This window comes from Leucoraja erinacea, chromosome 9, assembly GCF_028641065.1.
Source record: "Leucoraja erinacea ecotype New England chromosome 9, Leri_hhj_1, whole genome shotgun sequence".
NCBI classification, from domain to species: Eukaryota; Metazoa; Chordata; class Chondrichthyes; order Rajiformes; family Rajidae; genus Leucoraja; species Leucoraja erinaceus.
The window spans coordinates 40223675-40246690 of NC_073385.1; the positions used below are offsets into that span (position 1 = coordinate 40223675).

Here is a 23016-nt window from a genome sequence, read left to right on the forward strand (position 1 = left end):
CCTGCTGCTGTTTGCCTTTTGACCTTAGAGCGGCACAGAAGCTGAATCTCTCCTCAAAGCAAAAGAAAAGCCATCCGCTTCTCCCACAATCTCGTGAGCCTTCAAGCTGCAGAACAAATTTCAGTGGCATTTTGCAAGTGTCCCCTCCCCCAGCTCCTCCATGCCTTCTGAGGGCTGTGTGCAAAGTCAAGGATAACCCAGGCATTGGCAAGGTATGGATAAATCTATTCTCTGCTGTCTTTGATGTGTATCACTGCTGAAATCTATGTCATCTATACCGAAATCTGCAACTTCCAGGTTCAGGAACAGCTGCTTCCCCACTGCCATCAGACTATTAAACACAACTTCAAACAAACTATATATATATATATATATATTCTATGTTATATGGCCACTCTGATCTGTATTTATGCCTAAAATATTCTGTTGTGCTGCAGCAAGCAAGAATTTCATTGTCCTATCTGGGACACATGACAATAAACTCTCTTGAGTCTTGAATGTGCATCAATGATTATAGAAGCTGGGTGTAATGTTAAAATTGTACAAGGCATTGTGAGACCAAATCTGGTGTGTGGTGTACAATTTTGGTGCCAAATTATAGGAAGGTGTGTGAGTGTGAGATTTGTGTTGCCTGTTTCAACACAACTGTTACAGAGATAGGTTGAATAAGTTAGGTCTTTATTCTCTGGAGCGCAGAAGGTTAAGGGGGGACCTGATAGATCTTTAAAATGATGAGAGGGATAGACAGAGTTGATGTGGCCACAGCTTTTCCCTTTGAGAATAGGGAAGATTGATCATGATCAGAATTAAGGTACAGAAGTTTAGGGGTAATATGAGGGGGAACTTCTTTACGCAGAGAGTGGTAGCGGTGTGGAATGAGCTTCCAGGGGAAGTGGTGGAGGGAGGTTGGTTTGTATCATGTAAAAATAAATTGGATAGGCATATGGATGAGAAGGGAATGGAGGGTTACACGATGCAGGCAATAAACTCTCTTGAGGAAAATAATTTGTTCGGCATGACTTGTAGGGCCGAGATGGCCTGTTTCCGTGCTGTAATTGTTATATGGTTATATGTTAATATGAATTGGTTTCAAGGTGATTTTTGCATCCTGTTTTACTACTAGCTATAACTTTGTTTAACGCTCTGGGTGAAGTTATACAGATCCACCAACAATATTCCTGCACCTCCTCCAATCCAGACAAAATCACGAGAACGCATTTGAAATCTCCTCCCCCCCCCCCCCCCCCCCCCCCAGCCCAGAAGTCTCCCCCGAGCCCAGGTGAGGCAGCTGATTTCGACCTCATCGGGGATTCCGCAGCTGATCGGCGGGTCCAATTTTTCCCCCCCACAGCCGGGGATCTAGAACTCTGGCCCGGCTGAAGTCAGCAGATCCATTCCCGTGGTCGACTTCCAAGACCAACTTTGGGGGCCGGTATCTCGGCACCTGGGCGGCCTAGGCAGACCGTACCAGTACCGTTAGACTCCTCTTGGAGGCCCTGACCTCTGTTGGTCTGGCAAAACAGATAATCCAGAAAGGCCTGGAACCAAGGGTACTGGAAAACCTTTGGTGGATCTGTACTACCTGACGGATCACTTTATTTTCAGAGTGATCCCAGCTGTAATTTGCAGCAGTTGTAACACTTTGGGGATAAAGTTATTGGACTGGCAGAGTCACTCACTCTGTGAATTTTCTCCGGGTGCTCCACTTTCCTCCCACGCTCCAAAGAAGTGCAGGCTTGTTGGTTAATTAGTTTTGGTAAAATTGTAAATTGTTCCTAGTGTGTGGGGTAGCGCTTGTGTTGATCTGTTGCCAACGCAGACTCAGTGGGCTTAAGGGCTTGTTTCTCTAATTGTTAAAAACAGTGCTGGAGTTCCAACCTTTTGCTCGTAAGTTTGAAGTTTCAAATTTGCAAGATCAACAATATTGCCCAGATCCAAAGCCAGGAAATGAAAACTGAGATGATTTCTACGCATAATTATTGAAATGTAAAATGTCTTAAATGATGGACTGAGCTATTATCTTTGCGTGTAATGCAAGGAGGTCGATAAACCTCACTAATGTAGGTGAATTGTCATCATCTAAAACAAATCTAGTCCCACTGTTCTTTTTTTTTGCATTTTTTCTTTATTTACATTTATTAATATGTTAATGAATTCAGAAAAGGCTATCGGAGGACATGTGAGAAGAATCCTAATTTGCCGTTTGTTAGAACTGTGTTGTATGTTTCTAAGATTCACATGCATATTTTCAGATGAGACATTTACGATAGTTCAGTTTAGTTTATTGTCATGTGTACTGAGGTACAGTGAAAAGCTTTTGTGGCATGATAACCGGGCAGCTGAAAGACAATACTTGTTTCTATTGAGTGTCCACAGTGTATAGATACAGGATAAAGGTAATAACATTCAGTGCAAGATATAATCTAGTAAAGCCAGATTAAAATGAGTCCAAAGGACTCCAATAAAGTAGATGGCAGCTCAGGACTGCTCTCTAGTTGTTGGTAGGATGGTTCAGTTGCCTGATAACAACTGGGAAGAAACTGTCCCTGAATCTGGAGGTGTGCGTTTTCACACTTCTACACCTCTTGCCTGATGGGAGAGGGGAGAAGAGGGAGTGGCTGGGGTGAGACTAGTCCTTACTGAGGCAGCGAGGTGTGGATGGAGTCAATGGAAGGGAGGTTGGTTTGTGTGATGTGTCCACAATTCTCTGCCATTTCTTGCGGTCTTGAGTGGAGCTGTTCCCAAACCATGCTGTGATGCACGCCGACAAAACGCCTCTTACATTCCCGACTTTGTAGCATTGTTGAGGTGTATCTAATTATGCTTCTCCTGGATTATTTTAATGCTGTAAATGGTACTTTTTCTTTCAAAACACTTTCCTGAACTCCCTGCTCAACAAATGTCTTGAAGTGGTGTTCCACTTCTGCAATCAGTGGGTAAGTGTTTTTCAATTACAAAGCTTCTGTCAGTTTTTCTGACAGAGACCTCTTACGTGAGACGTGGCAAAAGAAAAAGAGGCAATTAAACTCTCCAGTCTGACATGACGTGTGCTTAAAAGCATTGATGCCAGTAAGTTTTGATGCCTTCTCTTTTTTTGAGTGCACAGTGAAGCCCTACACTGCCTCTTTATAAGGGAAATACAAAGGGCCAGAGATAGTACCGCTATTAAACGTAAATGCGACATTAAATGTGTAATGTAAACTCTAAATAGTACACTCGCTATTGTGTAGCATTTTTATAACATGATTGGTGTCAGAAATAGTGCACCTGAGATCAGTAAAGTAGGTTATGTAATTTAAAGAATGGTTTCAAGTCACATGAAAATAAAACTATTTAGTTGAATGCAAAAACTTGCCCAACAACGAGTTTCCACAGAGGATTAATGTAAATGGAGGGAAGGACTTCCTATTTAGATTACAATTACTCAGGAGGTTCATGGAGGAACTGCAGATGCTGGAAAATCGAAGGTAGTCAAAAGTGCTGGAGAAGCTCAGCGGGTGAGGCAGCATCTATGGAGAAAAGGAAATGGGCAACGTTTTGGGCCGAAGCCCTTCTTCAGACCCATTTCCTTCGTTCCATAGATGCTGCCTCACTCGCTGAGTTTCTCCGGCACTTTTGTCTACCTACAATTACTCAGGATCTTGATTATACTGGAACAGTGGTGCAGCTGGTAGAGCTGCTGCCTCACTGCACTAGAGACCCGGGTTTGATCCTGTCCACGGGTGCTGTCTGTGTGTGGAGTTTGGACGTTCCCCCTGTGACCGTGTGGGCTTTCTCCGGCTGCTCCAGTTTCCTCCCACACTCCAAAGACGTGCAGGTTTGTAGGTTAATTGGCTTCTGAAAATTGTCCCTAGTGTGTAGGATAGAGCTAGTCTGCGGATGATCACTGGTCAGCGTGGACTCGGTGGGCTGAAGGACCTGTTTCCACGTTGTATCTCCAAACTAATCTAAACTAAACTGGTGGTCAAGTGAGAGATGTTCATCTGTACTGGAAAATTTAAAGACAATAAATAAAGGCACAATTATTAACCAATTATTAACCACGTCCATGGTGTGACATTTGTTAATTGTGTAGGCTAATTGGCCTCTGTAAATTGCCCCTAGGGTGGCATAGCAGCGGTGGCAAAGATCTTATAGCGGAGCAAGATAGGCTACTCCTGCTAAATGCAATGGACTGACGTGTAGTACGCTATGGAGGGGATCATGGGCATTTTCCACGCCCATTTTAGCAACCTGAGCCTACCTAACCCGACCCGACTCGCACTGTAATCAATGTTGCGGGGCAACAGTTTGTGTGGGTCAGATTCATAAATCTGTCAGTTCAAACTTCTTGTCAAGAATAAAATTTGATTCTGGTAATTGTCTTTTTTAATGTTTTTTAAATCATTTCTTTTTAAATGGCTCACAAGCAGTGTTTGAGTTGATTTTGTAGTAACCGGAACCGACCCGACTCGCAGGGTGATTGACAGGGGGGGACTTTTTGTGCGTGATTATAGGGTTAGATTCATAATTCAATTAGTTCATAATTCTGTTGATTCTTGTTAAGGAATAAAATGTTTATAAACACACATACATGAAAATTATATAAATGTATATAACACACACAATTATATTTCTTCTAAACCAATAATGAACTTTATTTCAGACTAGACAAGGGACATTAAATAAGAAACATTGTAAATAAGAAACATTGTCTTGGGGCACTCTCTCTCCCCGCTGCCCCGGGCCCCGCACTCCTCTCTCCCCGCTGCCCCGGGCCCCGCACTCCCTCTCCCCGCTGCCCCGGGCCTTGCACTCCTTCTCCTCGCTGCGGATCCAATCTTTGGCCGGAAGCAAGAAGGCGGGAGCAAGAAAGCGGAGCAAGATGGCGGAACAAGATGGCGGAGTCAGCTTGCTAAAATGTGTCCTATAATCACCCATGAAACCGCCCATGAGCGTACCTCACGTTTGCGTGGGAGTAACCTATCTTGCTTCGCTCTAAGATCTTTGGCGGTGGAGGACATCAACACATTGTTTGACCAGGCCCACCCTGCAACTCCGACCTAGTGCCATTGATAGGACAACAGGCTTGTATGGCTCCCAATATTTTTAAAGAAACTCGGGCTTAAAGGATACAAGATGGCACCTTAAACGTGGCAACTCTGCTGTATGCTGTCTTACACTCTTACACTTAGTATGATTGTGCCCAATGTCCAGTAGGATTGTCACCGAACTGTATGCAAAAAAAAGAATTTCACTGTATTTTGCTACATGTGACAATAAAGTACTGTTGTACCATTGAAATGTTAGGTACAAATTCATGCCATTAAAAAATATTCCATTAATATGTCCTCGTGTCCAATTAGGGAATTACTCAAGTACAGTCACTGACCACAAATGATTTAATTTGTCTACTTTTGAGTGATTCAGCATGGAAACAGGCCCTATGGCCCACTGAATCTACACCGATCACCGATCCTTGCAATTTAACCCTATCCCAAACACATTAGGGCCAATTACATTTATACCAAGCAAATTAACCTACAAACCTGTACGTCTTTGGAGTGTGGGAGGAAACCGAAGATCTCGGAGAAAACTCACATGGTCTCGGGGAGAACGTACAAACTCCGTACAGACATCACCTGTAGTCGGGATCAAACCCGGGTCTCTGGCACTGTAAGGCAGCAACTCTATCACTACACCACTGTGCCACCCCTAATTCTGGTATACAGAATACATACAAATGTAAAATGGTTAAGATAGGAATAATCAGTCAGTAAATTAATAACCTATGTCCATTCCACAATAGCCAGTTGCTAAATTACGCAATCTTGCAAATTATGAAGAGTGTCATTTTCGTTGGAGTTGCTATGCATTCTTGGTGTTATAAGACCATAAGGCATAGGAGTAGAATTATGCTATTTGGTCCATTGAGATTGTCGGTTAATTTAGATTTGGTAAAATTGTAATTTATCCCTAGTGTGTAGGATAGTGCTACTGTATGGGGATTGTTGGTCGGCACGGACTTGGTGGGCTGAATGGCCTGTGTCCACGATGTATCTCTAAAGTCTAAAGTACAGTCGAAAGAGTCCGCTCTGCCATTCAATCACAGCTGATCTATTTTGTCCTCTCAACCCCATTATCCTACCTTCTCCCTGCAACCTCTGATGCCCTTACGAGTCAAGAACCTATCAATCTCTGCTTTAAAATGCCCAGTTATATATCGCAATACAATTATTTGGCCAGCTTTGCAAAAATTAAACAAGAATCTTGCTCTGTAAGTTGCTCTATACACCAACAATGTGTGCACTAATGAATGAGCTAGAAGACCAATTTAATTTGTGCACACATTGTTGGTGTATAGAGCAACAATGTGTGCACTAATGAATGAGCTAGAAGACCAATTTAATTTGTAAAGTCGTCCACATCTATCAGTTCCAATTAAGTGCACAGTAAAATAGTCTCTGAACTGAGACCTATATAATGTGATTTGCACTGCAGTGCAATAATGCTGGATTTCATCAGTGGGATTCACAGCAGTATTAATTTGTTAATTAAATACACCATTTTTTATTTAAAAAAGTCCCATTTTGAAGGTTTGAGAATAACTGCGTAACAAGCTAATTGCTTTGATTGCAGAATAGACAAGGATTTAATCCTTGTGAGTGTCGGACAAAATGAACCTCTCATCAGAATGGTCAGTGGATATTAATAAGGTGCACGGGGAAAGCATAATAATTATAGTTTCAATATGTTCATCTCTCGTGTGCAAGATGGGTTTTCTTATCAGCCAGTGATGAGTTGGTTGTAGTGTCAACCTCAGAAATATCCTAGAAACTAGAGAGATGGAAGAACAACACATTAGGGAAAACAAACATGAGTTTGCCTATTTGGCTAAGAATGCGTAGTTTAGTCTATTATTGTTGACAGTGTGCCGAGGTACAGCGAAAAGCTTTTGTTTGCATGCACGTTAGTTGAAGAAAAGACTGTACTTGAATATTTGAATACACAACACATCAACATGTGTTGCATCAAGTAAAATGAGGTAGACCACACTGAGTCTGTACACGGTGTGGTGCAGCGGCAGAGTTGCAGCCGCACAGCGCCAGAGACCTTTGTTTGATCCTGACTACGGGTACTCTCTGTGCAGAGTTTGTACATTCTCCCTGTGACCGCGTGGCTTTTTTCTGGGTGCTCCGGTTTCCTCCCACATTCCAAAGACGTGCAGGTTTCGAGGTTAATTGGCTTCGGTAAGTATTGTAAAATGTCCCCAGTGTGTAGGATAGTGCTAGTGTACTGGTCAGCGCAGACTCGATGGGCCAAAGGGCCTGTTTCCGCGCTGTCTCTCTAAACTAAACTAAACTAAATAGTGAAAACCAAGATGAGTTTGCTTATTCTGGCTAAGAATGTGTAGTTTAGTTCATTATTATTGTCACATATACCGAGGTACAGTGAAAAGCGTTTGGTTGCATGCTGTCCAGTCACAGAAAAGACTATCCCTGATTGTACGAATGCTCAACACAACAACGTGTGTTACAACAAATAAAATGAGGTAGACCACACAGAGTCCTTACACACAAGTCACTGCATTTTAAGCGCCACCTTGTACCCTTCAAGTCCAATTTTTTTTAAAATGTTAGTCTTAGAATCCTTGCTCTCCGGGCAAGGAGACAGACGATGGTTCGAGGGACGACAGTCGCAGCTGCAGCTGGGACTGTAAAATGGCACTAAAATGGCAACTCTTGCATATGGACTCAGTGGGCTGCTCTGTACATAGTGAACTAACATAGTGCTTATATCTGGTGATAGTTTTGCTGAGCCGTATGCAATGAAAGTATTTCACTGTACCTTGTTAAAGATAAAGAAACCATTGAACCATTTTAACATTTTTCATCATAAAAATGGGAACAAAAATTAGATTTTCATGTAAATCATAAAATTAATGAATCATTTTACTGATTTAAGTCCAGTGAAAAGGAAGTAACTGGATAATATATTGTGTAGACGGATTTTATTTCTATCTATTCAGTTGGACAACTACGGGTTTCTGCGAAACGCTGTTAAGTACCAAACTAAACTTGTATGTTTTTTTATGAATAGGAATGGCCTTGAATCTACCATTTCCAAGCCTTTCAGTAATTCACAGCAGCTGGTCTCATTTATTTTAAGGTTTGCGTAGTGGCTTTTTACAGGGGTGTCAATTCTAAAAGTGGAAAGGTTTCCATGCGATAAAACCGGGGCACTGTGTGTGTGTGTGGTGTTGAAGGCGTAGAATGTATTTGACACTCGGTGTTATCGATGCTCTTCATCTCTGCTTCACACGCTGTAAATGCAGCTTTTTGGGAACTTATTGCCCAGTCTGTTTTCTGAACTGTGTGGCAAGGTGGCGCAGGGGTAGAGCTTGCTGCCTTACAGAGTAATAGACCCAGGTACGATCTTGACCCTGGGGTGGTGAATGTACGAGGTTTGTATATTCTCCCTGTGACCACGTGGGATTTCTCCGAGTGCTCCAGTTTCCTCCCACATTCCAAACACGTGTGGACTTGTATGTTGATTGGCTTTTATAAATTCCTAGAGTGTAGGATAGTGTAGTATATGAAGCTCGCTGGTCGGTGTGGACTCTGTGGGCGAAGGGCCTGTTTCCGTGCAGTATCTCTAAACTAAACTAAATAAGCGAGTTCGGCATTCTGAAAAACGCAAGGAATCATGGGATTTGTCAAAGGTCAAACGCTATAAATAAAAATCGAACAAAGCCCTGTAGATACAGTGAGTATAGTTTGGGGCTTGGGGCTGGGCAAGAGAGGAGGAGGAGGTTGCTGCTGTCCGATGGGACAGCCAGAGCTGAGCTTGAGCCAATGGCTGCAAGTCTGACAGCCCAGGGCCACTCCGAACACCTCCGGACAGGGACGGGACACCGGGGATGGGTCATGGACGGCTCAGCGGCAACTCAACAGCACCCGCAGCGGCGGAGAGCTGGGTCCGACCCCGACCACGGACAAACCGCAAGCCTGCACACAACGCAGCACCACCGTTGCCGAGACTGTTTATAGCTAGTGACCTATAACCTGGGCATGCACAGTCGGAATACCGAACTCGCTTATTAAACTAAACTGAACTAAACTGGAAGCAGGAGATATAGATATCGGGCAGATCATTCCATACACGCACCACCATTTGTATAAAAAAAGTTATCCCTCGGGTTCCCATTAAATCTTTCCCACCTCACTTTAAACCTATGTCGTCTGATTCCCCTACTCTGGGCAAAAGACTGCATTTATCCAAACTATTCCTCGCATAATTTTGTATAGCTGTGTAAGATCACCCCCCCCCCCCCCCCCCAACTTCCTGCCCTCCAATGAATAAAGTCCTAGCTTGCTCAATCTCTCCCTATAGCTCGGACCCTTAATGCCCTGGAAACATTCTCATTGATCTTCGCTGCACCTTTTCCAACTGAACACAATACTCTAAATGTGGCCTCACCAAAGTCTTATACAACTGTAACACGACCTCCTAACTTCTAGACTCGGTACTATTTTGGTATGCTAGCCTTTATAAATCAGAGCATTGAGTATAGAAGCTGGGATGTAATGTTAAAATTGTACAAGGCATTGGTGAGACCAAATCTGGAGTATGGTGTACAATTTTGGTCGCCCAATTATAGGAAGGATGTCAACAAAATAGAGAGAGTACAGAGGAGATTTACTAGAATGTTGCCTGGGTTTCAACAACTAAGTTACAGAGATAGGTTGAATAAGTTAGGTCTTTATTCTCTGGAGCGCAGAAGAAGGTTAGGGGGGACTTGATAGAGGTTTTTAAAATGATGAGAGGGATAGACAGAGTTGATGTGGACAAGCTTTTCCCTTTGAGAATAGGGAAGATTCAAACAAGAGGACATGACTTCAAAATTAAGGGACAGAAGTTTAGGGGTAATATGAGGGGGAACCTCTTTACTCAGAGAGTGGTAGCAGTGTGGAATGAGCTTCCAGTGGAAGTGGTGGAGGCAGGTTCATTGGTATCATTTAAAAATAAATTGGATAGGCATATGGATGAGAAGGGAATGGAGGGTTATGGTATGAGTGCAGGCAGGTGGGACTAAGGGGGAAAAAAGGTTGTTCGGCACGGACTTGTAGGGCCGAGATGGCCTGTTTCCGTGCTGTAATTGTTATTATATGGTTATATGATACTCTGACTACTGAAGGCCAATGAGCCAATGAAAGCCTTTTAGACCACCCTACCTACCTGCGACTCCACCTTCAAGGAACCATGCACCTGCACTCCTAGATCCCACTGTTCCACCAGACTTCCCAGAGCTCTACCATTCATTCACTGTGTAGGTCCTGCCATTCTTAGACTTCCAAAAGTGGATTTTTCACTCCTACTGGTTCACTTTTCATGTGGCTTTATAATGAATTAAAAGTGCAACTAAAAATATCAGTGGTGATGGAGTGAGGACTTGAACAGAAGTGCGGATACATACTTGTCTGTTTGGTGAATTCATCTGGTTCTGATAGGGGAAGCCAGACACAAAAAGCTGGAGTAACTCAGTGGGACAGGCAGCATCTATGGAGAGAAGGGATGGGTGATGTTTCGGGTGGAGACCCTTCTTCAGATAGAGGAATGTCTGTTGAAACTTTGCAATACTTTTTATTTCTTGTGTTATCTGAAAAGAATCAGCAAAGTATAAATTTATTGCTGAAAGTGAACTTAGGAATTGATTTTCTTGGCGTTTCCTTTCAGGTGAAGGTAATGGTACGGATCTGTTCTTCGCATGGAGCTAATGATACATCCGAGTCGATGTCTTTTCTGAAGGTGGACGCTCGCAAAAAACAAATAACCCTTTACGACCCCTCTGTGAGCGGCCATTTAGGTTTTACCCACCGGAGAACAGTTGTCGCCGCTCCAAAAATGTTTGCCTTTGACGCTGTCTTCACTCAAGATGCCTCACAAGTGAGTTGAAGGAACATAAAGCAAATAGTTAAACTCGTTGGCAATTAATTATCGGCTTGCATTAGCCTTACACTCTTGTCTACTTTCAATTATCTGTACAGCCTTTCAAGTAAATAATTTATTCTTTTGCTTTAACAACCCTAGGCAGAGGTCTGCTCAGGAACAGTGGCAGAAGTCATTCAGTCAGTTGTGAATGGTGCAGATGGCTGCATATTCTGTTTTGGTCACGTCAAACTTGGTGAGCTTCCAATTTTTTTTGCTGTTAATTACAGTGTTGGTCTAGTAATTGCATGCTGTCATCTTCTGCGACAATAACCCTGATTGCATACGACTGGATTAGAATTGTCATTTCAGTTGACTTTGCCAATTTACTGAATGCCGCTTCTAAATTATTTCTTGAAATGTCAATAAGAGAGAAAGTAATATGATTCAATGTACAGTGGTTAAAAATAGATTTTTGATGTTTTAGCAATGACTCCATTATAACAAATAATATGGCAGGGGGGAGCAGTGGTAGATTTGCAGCCTCACAGCTCCAGAGACCTGGATTCGATCTTGACCATGAGTGCTGTCTGTATGGAGTTTGTACGTTCTCCCTGTGAATGCCTGGGTTTCTTCCGGGTGCTCTGGTTTTGTCGCACATCCCAAAGACGTGAGTTTGTACGTTAATTGGCTTCTGTAAATTGTCACTAATGCGTAGGGAATGGATGCAAAAGTGGGATAACATAGAACTAATGATTTGTCAGCGTGGCCACAGTGGGCTGAGGGGCCTGTGTAGTTTAGCAGAGTTTATTGTCACGTGCACCGAGGTGCAACAAAAACCTTTTTGTTTGTTGGCGGAAAAACTATACATGATTAAAAATCAAACCATCTACAGTGTACAGATACATGATCAAGGGAATAATGTTTAATACAACATAAACTCCAGTAACAGTCCATGTTTAGAAAGGAACTGCAGATGCTGGTTTATACCAGAGATAGACACAAAGTGTTCGAGTAACTCAGTCAGGCTCGGGAGAAAAAAGTTGCTGTATCTGTAAACTAAACTAAATCAGTGAAGAAATTAAAGGGGCCGAACGTTCAAATGTTACATTTCAATTGCAGGCAAGACGTACACTATGATCGGGAAGGACAATTCAACGCAAAATCTTGGTGTTATTCCATGTGCGATATCCTGGCTTTTTAAGTTAATAAATGAGCGCAAAGAGAAGACGGGCACTAGGTTCTCAGTCCGGGTCTCTGCTGTGGAGATCTGGGGTAAGGATGAAACCCTGCGGGACTTATTAACTGAAGTGGCCAACGGCAACCTCCAGGATGGTCAATCTCCCGGTGTCTACCTCCGTGAGGACCCAGTCTGTGGGACCCAGGTGCATTTTATTACACTATATTAATCTTTACGGTTTTCATGTATATTGCTATTGTGACATTTCTGTTGTGCATCAAAGAATGTTTGAAATGCTCTCGCTCTGTTTAAAATGTCACCACTGCTCTCTCTCCCTCTCTCTCCCTCTCTCTCCCTCTCTCTCCCTCCTCTCTCTCTCTCCCTCTCCCTCTCTCTCTCCCTCTCTCTCTCCCTCTCCCCTCTCCATAAATTAAATCACTCTCTCTCTCCCTCTCCCTGTCTCTCTCTCTCCCTGTCTCTCCTCTCTCTCCTCTGTGCTTCTCTCCTTTCTTCTTTCTCTCCTTGCTTTACTTTTATTTTCATCTTTGCTCCCTCGGTGTACATAATTCATTACTAATTGCCCCAGAGACCTAATCTGTTGAGCAGAAATGCAACCTCTTCCAATTAGCAATGTTTTTTTTCCCTCTCTCTTCGCGTACAGCTTCAGAATCAAAACGAGCTGAGAGCCCCCACTGCAGAGAAAGCCGCCCACTTCCTTGACGCAGCAATTGCCTCCAGAAGGACCAGCCGGCCAGACTGCGATGAGGAGGAGAGAAGAAACTCCCACATGCTCTTCACTCTTCACATCTACCAATATCGGATGGAGAAGAGCGGCAAAGGGGGAAGTATGTATGTGTAGGAAGGAACTGCAGATGCTGGTTTAAACTGAAGAAAGACACAAAATGCTGGAGTAATTCAGCGGTCAGGCCTGAAAAAGGGTCTCGATTCCTTCTCTCCAGAGATGCTGCCTGTCCCGCTGAGTTACTCCAGCATTTTGTGTCTTATCTAAAGGGGGAAGTATGTTCACTTTTAAAAGCCAAAGTCGTGTTTGTTTGTAGCATTAATGTCTTTTGTTTAATTTAGTTTATTATTGTCACGTGTACTGCGTTACAGTGAAAAGTTTACTTTAGATGAGTTTAGTTTAATTTAGAGACACGGTACGGAAACAGCTCACTGAGTCTGCGCCGACCAGCGATCCCTGCACACTAACGTTATCCTAGACACGCTAGGATCAATTTATACCAAGCCAATAAGCCTACAAACCTGCACGTCTTTGGAGTGTGGGAGGAAACCGGAGCTTCCTGGAGAAAACTCACGCATGTCACGGGGAAAATGTACAAACTCCGTACAGAGAAGCATCTGTAGTCAGGATCGAACTCTGGTCTCTGGTGCTGTAAGGCAGCAACTCTACCGCTGCGCCATAGTGCTACCCAAGCTTTTTTTGTTGCATGCTATCCAGTCAGTGGAAAGCCTATACATACATGATTACAATCAAGCTGCCCACACTGTACAGATACGGAATAAAGGGAATAAGGCTTAGTGCAAGATAAAGTCCAGTAAAGGTTGATTAAAGATAGTCTGACGGTCTCCAATGAAGTAGGTAGGTCAGGACAGCTCCCTAGTTGGTGATGAGATGGCTCAGTTGCCTGATAATAGCTAGTTGAAACGGCCCATGAATCAGGATGTGTGTGCTTTCACACGTCTGTAAATCTTGCCTGATGGGGGAGAGGAGAAAAGGGAGTGACTGGGTTGCAACTCGTTCTGGATTATGCTGGTGGCCTTGCCGAGGCAGCGTGAAGTGTAGATGGAGTTAATGGAAGTGAGTGAGGTTGGTTTGCGTGATAATCTGGGCTGCGTCCACAACTCTCTGCAATTTCTTGCAGCCTTGGATGGAGCAGCTAGTGTTGTGATGCATCCCGATAAAATTATTTCTCGGGCGCATCTGTTGAAGTTGGTGAGAGTTGTTGAGGGCAACTTTTTTGGCCATTGCTTTAATATTGCTGGTCCGGGACAAGTTGCTGGTGATATATAATCTGAGAAATGTAAAGCTTTCAACCATCTCTACTTTGGTGCCACAAATATATACAGGGGTATGAGTACCACTTAGTTTCCTGAAGTCCTGAGAGTGACACGGTGGCGCAGTGGTAGAGTTACTGCCTTACTGTGCCAGAGACCCGGTTTCGACCCTGACTATGGGTGCTATTTGTGTGGAGTTTGTATGTTCTGTACGGTGTTTGTACGTTTTCCCTCTGACCGCTTGGGTTTTGTTCGTGTGCTCCAGTTTCTTCCCACACACCAAAGATGTACAGGTCTGTAGGTTCATCAGCTGCGGTAAAGATTGTAACTTGTCCCTAGTGTGTGTAGAATAGTCATAGTGTACGGGATGATCGCCGGACGGCGTGGGTTCAGTGGACCGAAGGGCCTGTATCCACGCTGTATCTCTATGAAGTCTAAAATCTGAAGTCAGTCCCAATCTCCTCGGTCTTGTCAAAAACAACATTGCATTGATTTTGTGCGTCGGCAGATTTGCAACGACTAATTGGATTTGCGCTCCTTGTTTTTCTCCGCAGTGTCGGGGGGACGCAGCCGATTACACCTGGTGGACCTGGGCAGCTGTGAGAAGGTTCTCAGCAAGAGTCGGGATGCCGGTGGTGGTGTTTGTCTGTCGCTCTCAGCTCTGGGCAATGTCATTTTGGCTTTAGTCAATGGTGCTAAACATGTTCCATACAAGTAAGTTAAGCTCGCGCGGAACTAGGGTAGTCACACAGGGTCTCTTGACCAGAGTAGGGGAATTGAGAACCAGAGGACATAGGTTTAAGGTGAGGGGAAAAGATTTTTTATGAGGGGTAGCTCATTTTATGAGTCACTTTAAATTGACCACTTTGCAATTCCTACAGTGTTATCAAATGCTGAATACATTTGGAGTTAATCGATGAGGATGTTGCTAGGACTTAAGGGCATGAGCTACAGGGAGAGGTTGGGTAGACTCGATTTTTATTCCTTGGAGCGCAGGAGGATTGGGGGTGATCTTATAGAGATGTATAAGATATGAGGGGAATAGATTGGGTAAATGCACAGAGTCTTTTACCCAGAGTAGGGGAATCAAGAACCAGAGGACATAGGTTTAAGGTGAGGGGGGAAAAGATTTAATAGGAACCCGAGGGGTAACATTTACACACAAAGGGTGGTGGGTGTATGGAACGAGCTGCCAGAGGAGGTAGTTGAGGCAGGTACATGGATTATGGGTCAGCATTATTACAACAAAGCATCTTATTATGAACATTTATGAACCAAGAGGTGGCTCTATAAGTAGAAACATTGAACTGCAGATGCTGGTTTACAAAAAAAGTCACAAAGTGCTGGAGTAGCTCAGCGGGTCAGGCAGCATCTCTAGAGAACATGGATAGGTGATGTTTCGGGACAGGATCCTTCTTCAGACAGATCTACGCGATCAAAAGACCATTTGAGCAGATTTAAGCCATTCTGCCCGTTGAATTTGCTCCTTCAATCAAGTCTTATACAACTGTAGCACTAAAACTTGCAGCATAACTAATCCCCAGTTGGTGAGCCGCCTATACACTCACAGGAGCTTTGTCAAGATCTGTAGTGAGGAAGGCTGCATCCCAGCCTGCACTTAGCCATTCTAACAGCACAACTATTTACAGGAACCATGGCAAAGACCAAGGCAGAAATTAATGTTGGGTACATACCAACTCAATTTCATTTTGGCATGACAATTTTTTGGAAGATTATAAACTCTCCAGAATTCATGAACAAATTGTAAGATGGCAAGAATTTCAACTTTTAATTTGAGCCACAGACCACAGGGGATGCAAGACTGAATCCTGGAAAGGGCTCAATAGTCACAGCTCAGAGACATGGAGCTGAATTTTCTTGGCGAAAAAAGCAGCATGTTCACACACGCCATTATTAATGCAGCACTCACACAGCATATTGAGGGGATTAAGACATACAACATGAATTATGAATCTACAGAACAATTGACTCCTGCCAGTTTACACTTCTTCACTGTTTGCTTCCCAGAAATATTCTATCCCAGATATTTAATGACTGCTGAATTTGTTCATTAATTGATCATGATGCCCGGTGCAGAATGCTGATTAAGACTTCCCTAAATATGATCATTGCCAACTGCAGTGCTAGTCAAACCGTTTGGCCTGGAGAAGGAACTGAACCTGTCTACATCATCTTTAAACACAAAAAGCTGGAGTAACTCAGCGGGAAGGCAGCATCTCTGGAGAGAAGGAATGGGTGACGTTTAGTGTCTAGGCCATACCTGAAATGTCACCCATTCCTTCTCTCCAGACTCTTTTTGCCTATCTTTGGTTCAAACCAGCATCTGCAGTTCCTTCCTATACAGAACCTTTAGTCTGAGGTAGGTTCCTGATCCGTTGCATCATCTATCCATGTTCTTCAGCGATGCTGCCTGATCCACTGAGTTACTCCAGAACTTTATGCCCTTTCACTAAAACTGTCCAGTGGAAACAGGAACTGCACACCTAGCACTATCATACATACACAATGGACAATTTACAATCTTTACCAAAGCCAATAACCTACAAACCTGCACGTCTTTGGAATGTGGGAGTAAACTGGAGCACCTGGAGAAAACCCACGTGGTCACAGGAGGAATGTACAAACTCTGTACAGACAGTACCCATAGTCAAGATCAAACCCGGGTCTCTGGCGCTGTGAGGCAGCTGCCCTACCGCTGTTCCACTGTGCCCCCATTCATTTTCTTTACATTTGTACCACAATGAAAAACTCTCTGAGTCGCTTCTCGTAAAAAGTTTTAAAATTATGCTAAATATGTGGTTTTGTAATCATCAGCAGTGACATTTTGCTGTGTTGTACATTTTGTATAAAGGGATGTAAAATATTCCACAGGCAAGGAGAATAAAAAGCTTTCAGCTAACGTTCAGTGCTGCAGAGCTGACATGAGTGAAGCACAGAATTATTCCCTTTTCTATACCTAAAATGAAACTCCACGTTAATTCCTGATTATATGTGGAATGGGACGAGAAAACACAAAATAAAAAAATATTTCCGTCATGTATTTGAGGTTGAGTTGAGTTTACTGTCACGTGTACTGAGGTACAGTGCAAAACTTTTACATAGAAACATAGAAAATAGGTGCAGGAGTAGGCCATTCGGCCCTTCGAGCCTGCACCGCCATTCAATATGATCATGGCTGATCATCCAACTCAGTATCCTGTACCTGCCTTCTCTCCATACCCCTGATCCCTTTAGCCACAAGAGCCACTTCTAACTCCCTCTTAAATATAGCCAATGAACTGGCCTCAACTACCTTCTGTGGCAGAGAATTCCAGAGATTCACCACTCTATGTGTGAAAAATGTTTTTCTCATCTCGGTCCTAAAAGATTTCCCCCCTTATCCTTAAACTGTGACCCCTTGCTCTGGACTTCCACAACATCGGGAACAATTTTCCTGCATCTAGCCTGTCCAACCCCTTAAGAATGTTGTAAGTTTCTATAAGATCTCCCCTCAATCTTCTAAATTCTAGCGAGTACAAGCCGAGTCTATCCAGTCTTTCTTCATATGAAAGTCCTGACATCCGAGGAATCAGTCTGGTGAACCTTCCCTGTACTCCCTCTATGGCAAGAATGTCTTTCCTCAGATTAGGAGACCAAAACTGTACGCAATACTCCAGGTGTGGTCTCACCAAGACCCTGTACAACTGCAGTAGAACCTCCCTGCTCTTATACTCAAATCCTTTTGCTATGAATGCTAACATACCATTCGCCTTCTTCTTTTGTTGCGTGCTATTGAGTAAGCGAAAAGGCTATACATGATTACAATTGAGCAGTCCACAGTGTACAGATATAGGATAAAGAGAATAATATGAATAATGTTTAGTGCAAGGTAAAGCCCAGTAAAGTCGTGTTCATAAGTATATGTTCTTGGAGCAGAATTGAGCCATTTGGTTCAAGTCTACTCTGCTATTCAATTACGGCTGATCTATCTTTCCCTCTCAACCCCGTTTTCCTGCCTTCCCCCCTCATTACTGCTGACATCCTTACTAATCAAGAATCTGACAATCTCCAACATTAAAATATCCATAGCCTTGGCCTCCACAGCTGTCCATGGCAATGAATTCCAGAGATTCACCACGCTCTGAATAAAGAAATTCCTCCTCATCGTCTTTCTAAAGTTACGTCCTTTTATATTGAAGATGCGCCCGCCGGTCCTGGACACTCCTTCTAGTTGAAACATCCTCTCTGTTTTCATTCTATTCTGGCCTTTCAAAGTCCGATCAAAGATAGCCCGAGGTTCTCCAATGAGGCAGACAGTAGCTCAGGGCTGCTCTCAAGTTGTTGGTAGGATGGTTCAGTTGCTTGATAACAGCTGGGAAGATAATTTAACGAATCATGAATATGTTTAATTGGACACTTTTCTTGTAGCTAAGTCTATTTGTTCTGTTGCACAATAGAGATAGCAAGCTCGCCATGCTGTTGAGGGAATCGCTGGGGAATATAAACTGTAGAACAACAATGATCACCCATATTTCTGACTCCCCTGTCAACTATGCAGAAACCCTCACAAGCATTCAGCTTGCAGCACGAATTCATCGAATGAGGAAAAAAAAGTCCAAGGTCAGTCTGGTTTTCAAGCTAAGTTACAAATGCTATTAATTTCAATTGTAATTTCAATTTATGATCGTTTTATGGTGAAGAAGATGATTCCTTGTCGTACAGGAGGATGAGTGGTGATCTTTATTTCTTGGACCACAGGAGGATGAGGGGTGATCTTATAGAGGTGTGCAAGATCATGGAATGATTAGGTTAAATGCACAGATTCTTTTGCCCAGAGTAGGGGAATTGAGAACCAGAGGATATAAGTTTAAGGTGAGGGGGGAAGATTTAATAGGGACCCGAGGGGTAACTTTTTAACACAAAGGGTGATGGGTGTACGGAACGAGCTTTTGGAGGAGGTACTATCTCAATGTTTAAGAATGGATAGGCCAGGTTTAGAGGGATATGGGCCAAATACAGGCAGGTGGGACTAGTGTGCATGGAGCATGTAGGTTGGCGTGGGCAAGTTGGGCCGGATGGCCTGTTTCCACACGGAATTACTCTATAACTCTATGACCTTAGGTACACAAAAATGCTGGAGAAATTCAGCAGGTGCAGCAGCATCCATGGAGCGAAGGAAATAGGCAACGTTTCGGGCCCGAAACGTTGCTTATTTCCTTCGCTCCATGGATGCTGCTGCACCCGCTGAGTTTCTCCAGCATTTTTTGTGTACCTTCGATTTTCCAGCATCTGCAGTTCCTTCTTAAAAACTCTTTAACCTTGGTGCAGTAAGGATTAAAAGTAACTTTTTAATCTTCATTTTCTCTCCTGTTAAGTTTGTGTTTGTATTTCCTGTGTAAAAACAATCAGTTTTCTTTTTGAACATAGTATGCCTCAAGTTCTTCAGGAGGAGAGAGTTCTTGTGACGAAGGTCGGATTCGGAGACCGCCACTTTTACGGCCCTTTCATGCAAGAACCACAGCTCTTAATTCAGACCTCCCTGCGTTAGGAATGTCCAGTGACCCTGATTACTCTTCAAGCAGTGAGCAATCGTGTGACACGGTCATTTACGTTGGTCCCAATGGCGCCGCGCTGTCTGATCGAGAACTGACGGATAACGAAGGGCCGCCGGAGTTTGTGCCCATCATCCCTTCCCTCAACAGGAGGAGCGAACCTAAGAGGGTCAAGGAGGCTGGTGTCGCCATCTTGGGTAAGAAGAGTGAACGGGACTACTTCAAATGCAACACCTTTGCTGAGTTGCAGGAGAGACTGGAGTGCATTGATGGAAGTGAGGAACCCATCCGATTTTCTTACGAGCAAGGGCTATTCATCTGCAGCAGCAGTGCAGCTGGACCAAGGTTGGAGAACACACAATTTATCTCGGTGCAGGAAGTGGCACAATGTTCAACGGCATTGGAGCAAGTACCGTCTTCACACGTGCATGGAAAATATTCTTCGGTTGAAGAAGGGCAGAGTCTGGAGCCTCTGATTCCTGCAACGCAACAGAATGGATCCCCCGTGAAGAGTCCACCTCCCTCATCCCACTCCCTCACGGCAGAATCTTTCCAATCGCAAGGCAGGGGTGAAGGAAGCAAAGGGGATTTAAGCGGTGATAACGAGGCAGGAGGTGTCAAGGAGACAGTCTCAGCCGCCTTCTACGTGGCCAGATCCAATGTCCCAACAGCAGTGGAGCATCCACAAGCGGCGATAACACCTGTGGTGCGGGACAAGTTGTTCTTCACTCGGAGACCTTTACCGAGCCCCGCCCCGCCCCCGCCCCAACCAAAGGACAGACAGAGCGTTAGCTCAGAGTTCAGTGGCAGCGGCAGCATTAGAACGCCCCCTGTAGGAATGAGCCATCAGGCGGCAAGTAAGCCCGAGCCCACTGCAACCGAGGGGGGCACGGCAGGTTACAGGAATGGATGCCAGCATTCCGGCGCGTCTGGCGTGGGCTGCCGGAGATCAGCGCTATGGAGCGGCTGCGTGGATCGGGACGTGTTAACCACCACGGTGACACTGCAGCAGCCGGTGGAGCTGAACGGAGAGGATGAGCTGGTCTTCACCGTGGTGGAGGAGTTGTCCTTCGAAGGAGTCGGTGGTCGGCCAGCCAGCATCATCAGCTTTAACAGCGACTGCTCGCTGCAGGCTTTAGCTTCAGGCTCCCGACCAGTCAGCATCATCAGTAGCATCAACGATGACTTTGAAGCTTATACCTCAACACCGACGAATGCTGGGGCAAACCTAGACCCCGCTGTGCCGCTGACTGATGACTCCTTTTGCAACTCCTCAATCAGCTCCTGGCTGAGTGAAGTCAGTATCTGTGCCGTTGAAAGTGATGGAGCACAACTGCCAGACACCTTTGTTGTGCAGTCTTGCTACAGTTATGGTGGGAACTCACTGAGGCCTTTTCATTTGGACTCAGCTGCTGGGCTGCAAGACATTGCTGCACCAATGGCACTGGCACAACAAAGCACCCTGATTGACAGTGCATTCTGCCCTGCTGAACTTGACAATGAAATCCCCAGCACAAGCCGACTTCTTCCCAGCGCCAACAAAAGTTCCAATGCCTTAAGTTTATCCAAAGCAGTGAATGGGACTCACGATTCAGCTGTATGCAGGACGAGCGCCCATTGTCCTGGCCCAGCAACTTCCGAAGATGATTCTGTTCACTCGTCCAGTCTTCCCAGGAAAATACAGCCTACCTCATCCGTGATCCATAGCAGTAGCACAGTACAATGCGGAGAAACACAACGGCAAGGAGATGAGCTTGAGGATCCTTGGTTATGTCGCACAAACAGCCAACTGGAACCAAAAACAGAGGACCGAGAACTTTCAATCAAGCCTCCTCCCAAATCTAGTACAAACTGTCAAATGAAGCAACAGATGAAACCTGCTCAGGGTACGGGGACCATTCCGAGGCTGAGCAAGTTTCAGACAACCGTCTCCTGCACGCAGCGAGTTGTGTACGGATGTGAAATGGCAAATAAAGTGGCCGTGGTTAGCAACGGCGCCGGCGCAATTGCCAGAAAAACTGAAGCCCCGGCGAGAGTATCGCAAGCCAAGAAAGGCAATGCAATGGTCGCAACCATGCCAATAATGCACACCAGCACCAACGCAGGAGCTGTGCCCAAAGACCTACGGGACACGTGCAGCTTGAGGTCGACAAGCAGTAAGAAGGCAGCAGCGGCCAAGGCGAGCATGTTGCCGCGGTTCAACGGAATGCCGCCTGCCCCTCCCGTCCGCAAGTCAAGTCTGGAGCAGAAAAACAGAGCCACGTTGCTAACCAGTGTCCAGAAATGTACCAGCCCAGAAGCTGTTAAGGTATTAGCACCAAAGTTAGAAAATGAAATAGATCGGACGCTAAATGTGTCTCATTGCTTGGTTGAAGATTGCAGTAGACCAGCAAACATCAAACCCGAGCAGTTCCCTGTTAAAAACGTTTCCGCTTCAAAATCCAGAATGCCTAAGCCTGACCCGATGAATCGCTGTGGCAGTCAGATGTCACTGGAGAGATGTGATAGTCTATTGTCGGTGGGATCCAAGACCAGTGCGGCCAAGGAGAGTGGTCACCCTGCCATTAGCAACAACGGCAGAGGTGGACGGTCGGTTCCGAGGCTCGGTTTGTCACCCTCGGCTCCGGTAGCGGCAACCCCACCTGTCTCCATGGTCCCCGTGCCAGTGAAACCCAATCAGACCAAATGTGCCTCCAACAACAAGGCTTTGGTGTCGGGAAGTAAGTGTCGGAGTCTTTCCACAAGCGGAGCGAAGGGGCTGAGCACTTCGGTAAAGTCGTTGACTCAGTCGGTGGGACGCAGCTCCAGTGCTCCATCGAACGGGAAGGCGGTGGGTCGGTCGGCGCAGGTAGCTGCTTGTAAACCCGGCAAAGGAACTATCATGGGGACCAAGCAAGCGGTACGGGCAGCGAACAGCCGCGTCTCCGAGCTGGCCTCCGGAGTCTCCCCCGGAAAGACGAGCCACTTGAGAGGATCGGCCGATTCGGACAGCGGCAATGACAGTGGGGTCAACCTGAGCGATGAAGTCACCCAGATACCGGTCCTGCCCTCTCCGTACAGTAAGATAACAGCTCCCCGGCGGCCTCAGCGCTACAGCAGCGGGCACGGCAGTGACAACAGCAGCGTGCTCAGCGGCGAGCTACCGCCGGCCATGGGGAGGACGGCCCTCTTCTACCACAGCGGTGGCAGCAGTGGTTACGAGAGCATGATCCGCGACAGTGAGGCCACAGGGAGCGCCTCATCGGCTCACGACTCCATGAGTGAAAGCGGGATGTCCTCGTCCAGCCGAAACCGAACCGCAAAGTCCCCCAAGAAGCGGACCACAGGTAAGCTTTTTGCACGGTTTATTTTCAGTGAACA

At 45.1% G+C, this 23016-nt stretch overlaps 1 protein-coding gene across 2 annotated transcripts in view; it reads left to right on the forward strand.

Moving 5' to 3' along the window:
- The window catches only part of kif26ab (kinesin family member 26Ab), a 152944-nt gene that overhangs the window by 111362 nt on the left and 18566 nt on the right, over positions 1-23016 (forward strand). For both annotated transcript variants that reach the window (XM_055640628.1, XM_055640627.1), the window contains exons 5-12: positions 29-212; positions 10717-10926; positions 11071-11164; positions 12031-12293; positions 12750-12933; positions 14659-14818; positions 18562-18724; positions 19532-22982. In XM_055640628.1, coding sequence (XP_055496603.1) covers positions 29-212; positions 10717-10926; positions 11071-11164; positions 12031-12293; positions 12750-12933; positions 14659-14818; positions 18562-18724; positions 19532-22982 — 4709 coding nt within the window. The remainder of the gene's footprint in view (positions 1-28; positions 213-10716; positions 10927-11070; positions 11165-12030; positions 12294-12749; positions 12934-14658; positions 14819-18561; positions 18725-19531; positions 22983-23016) is intronic.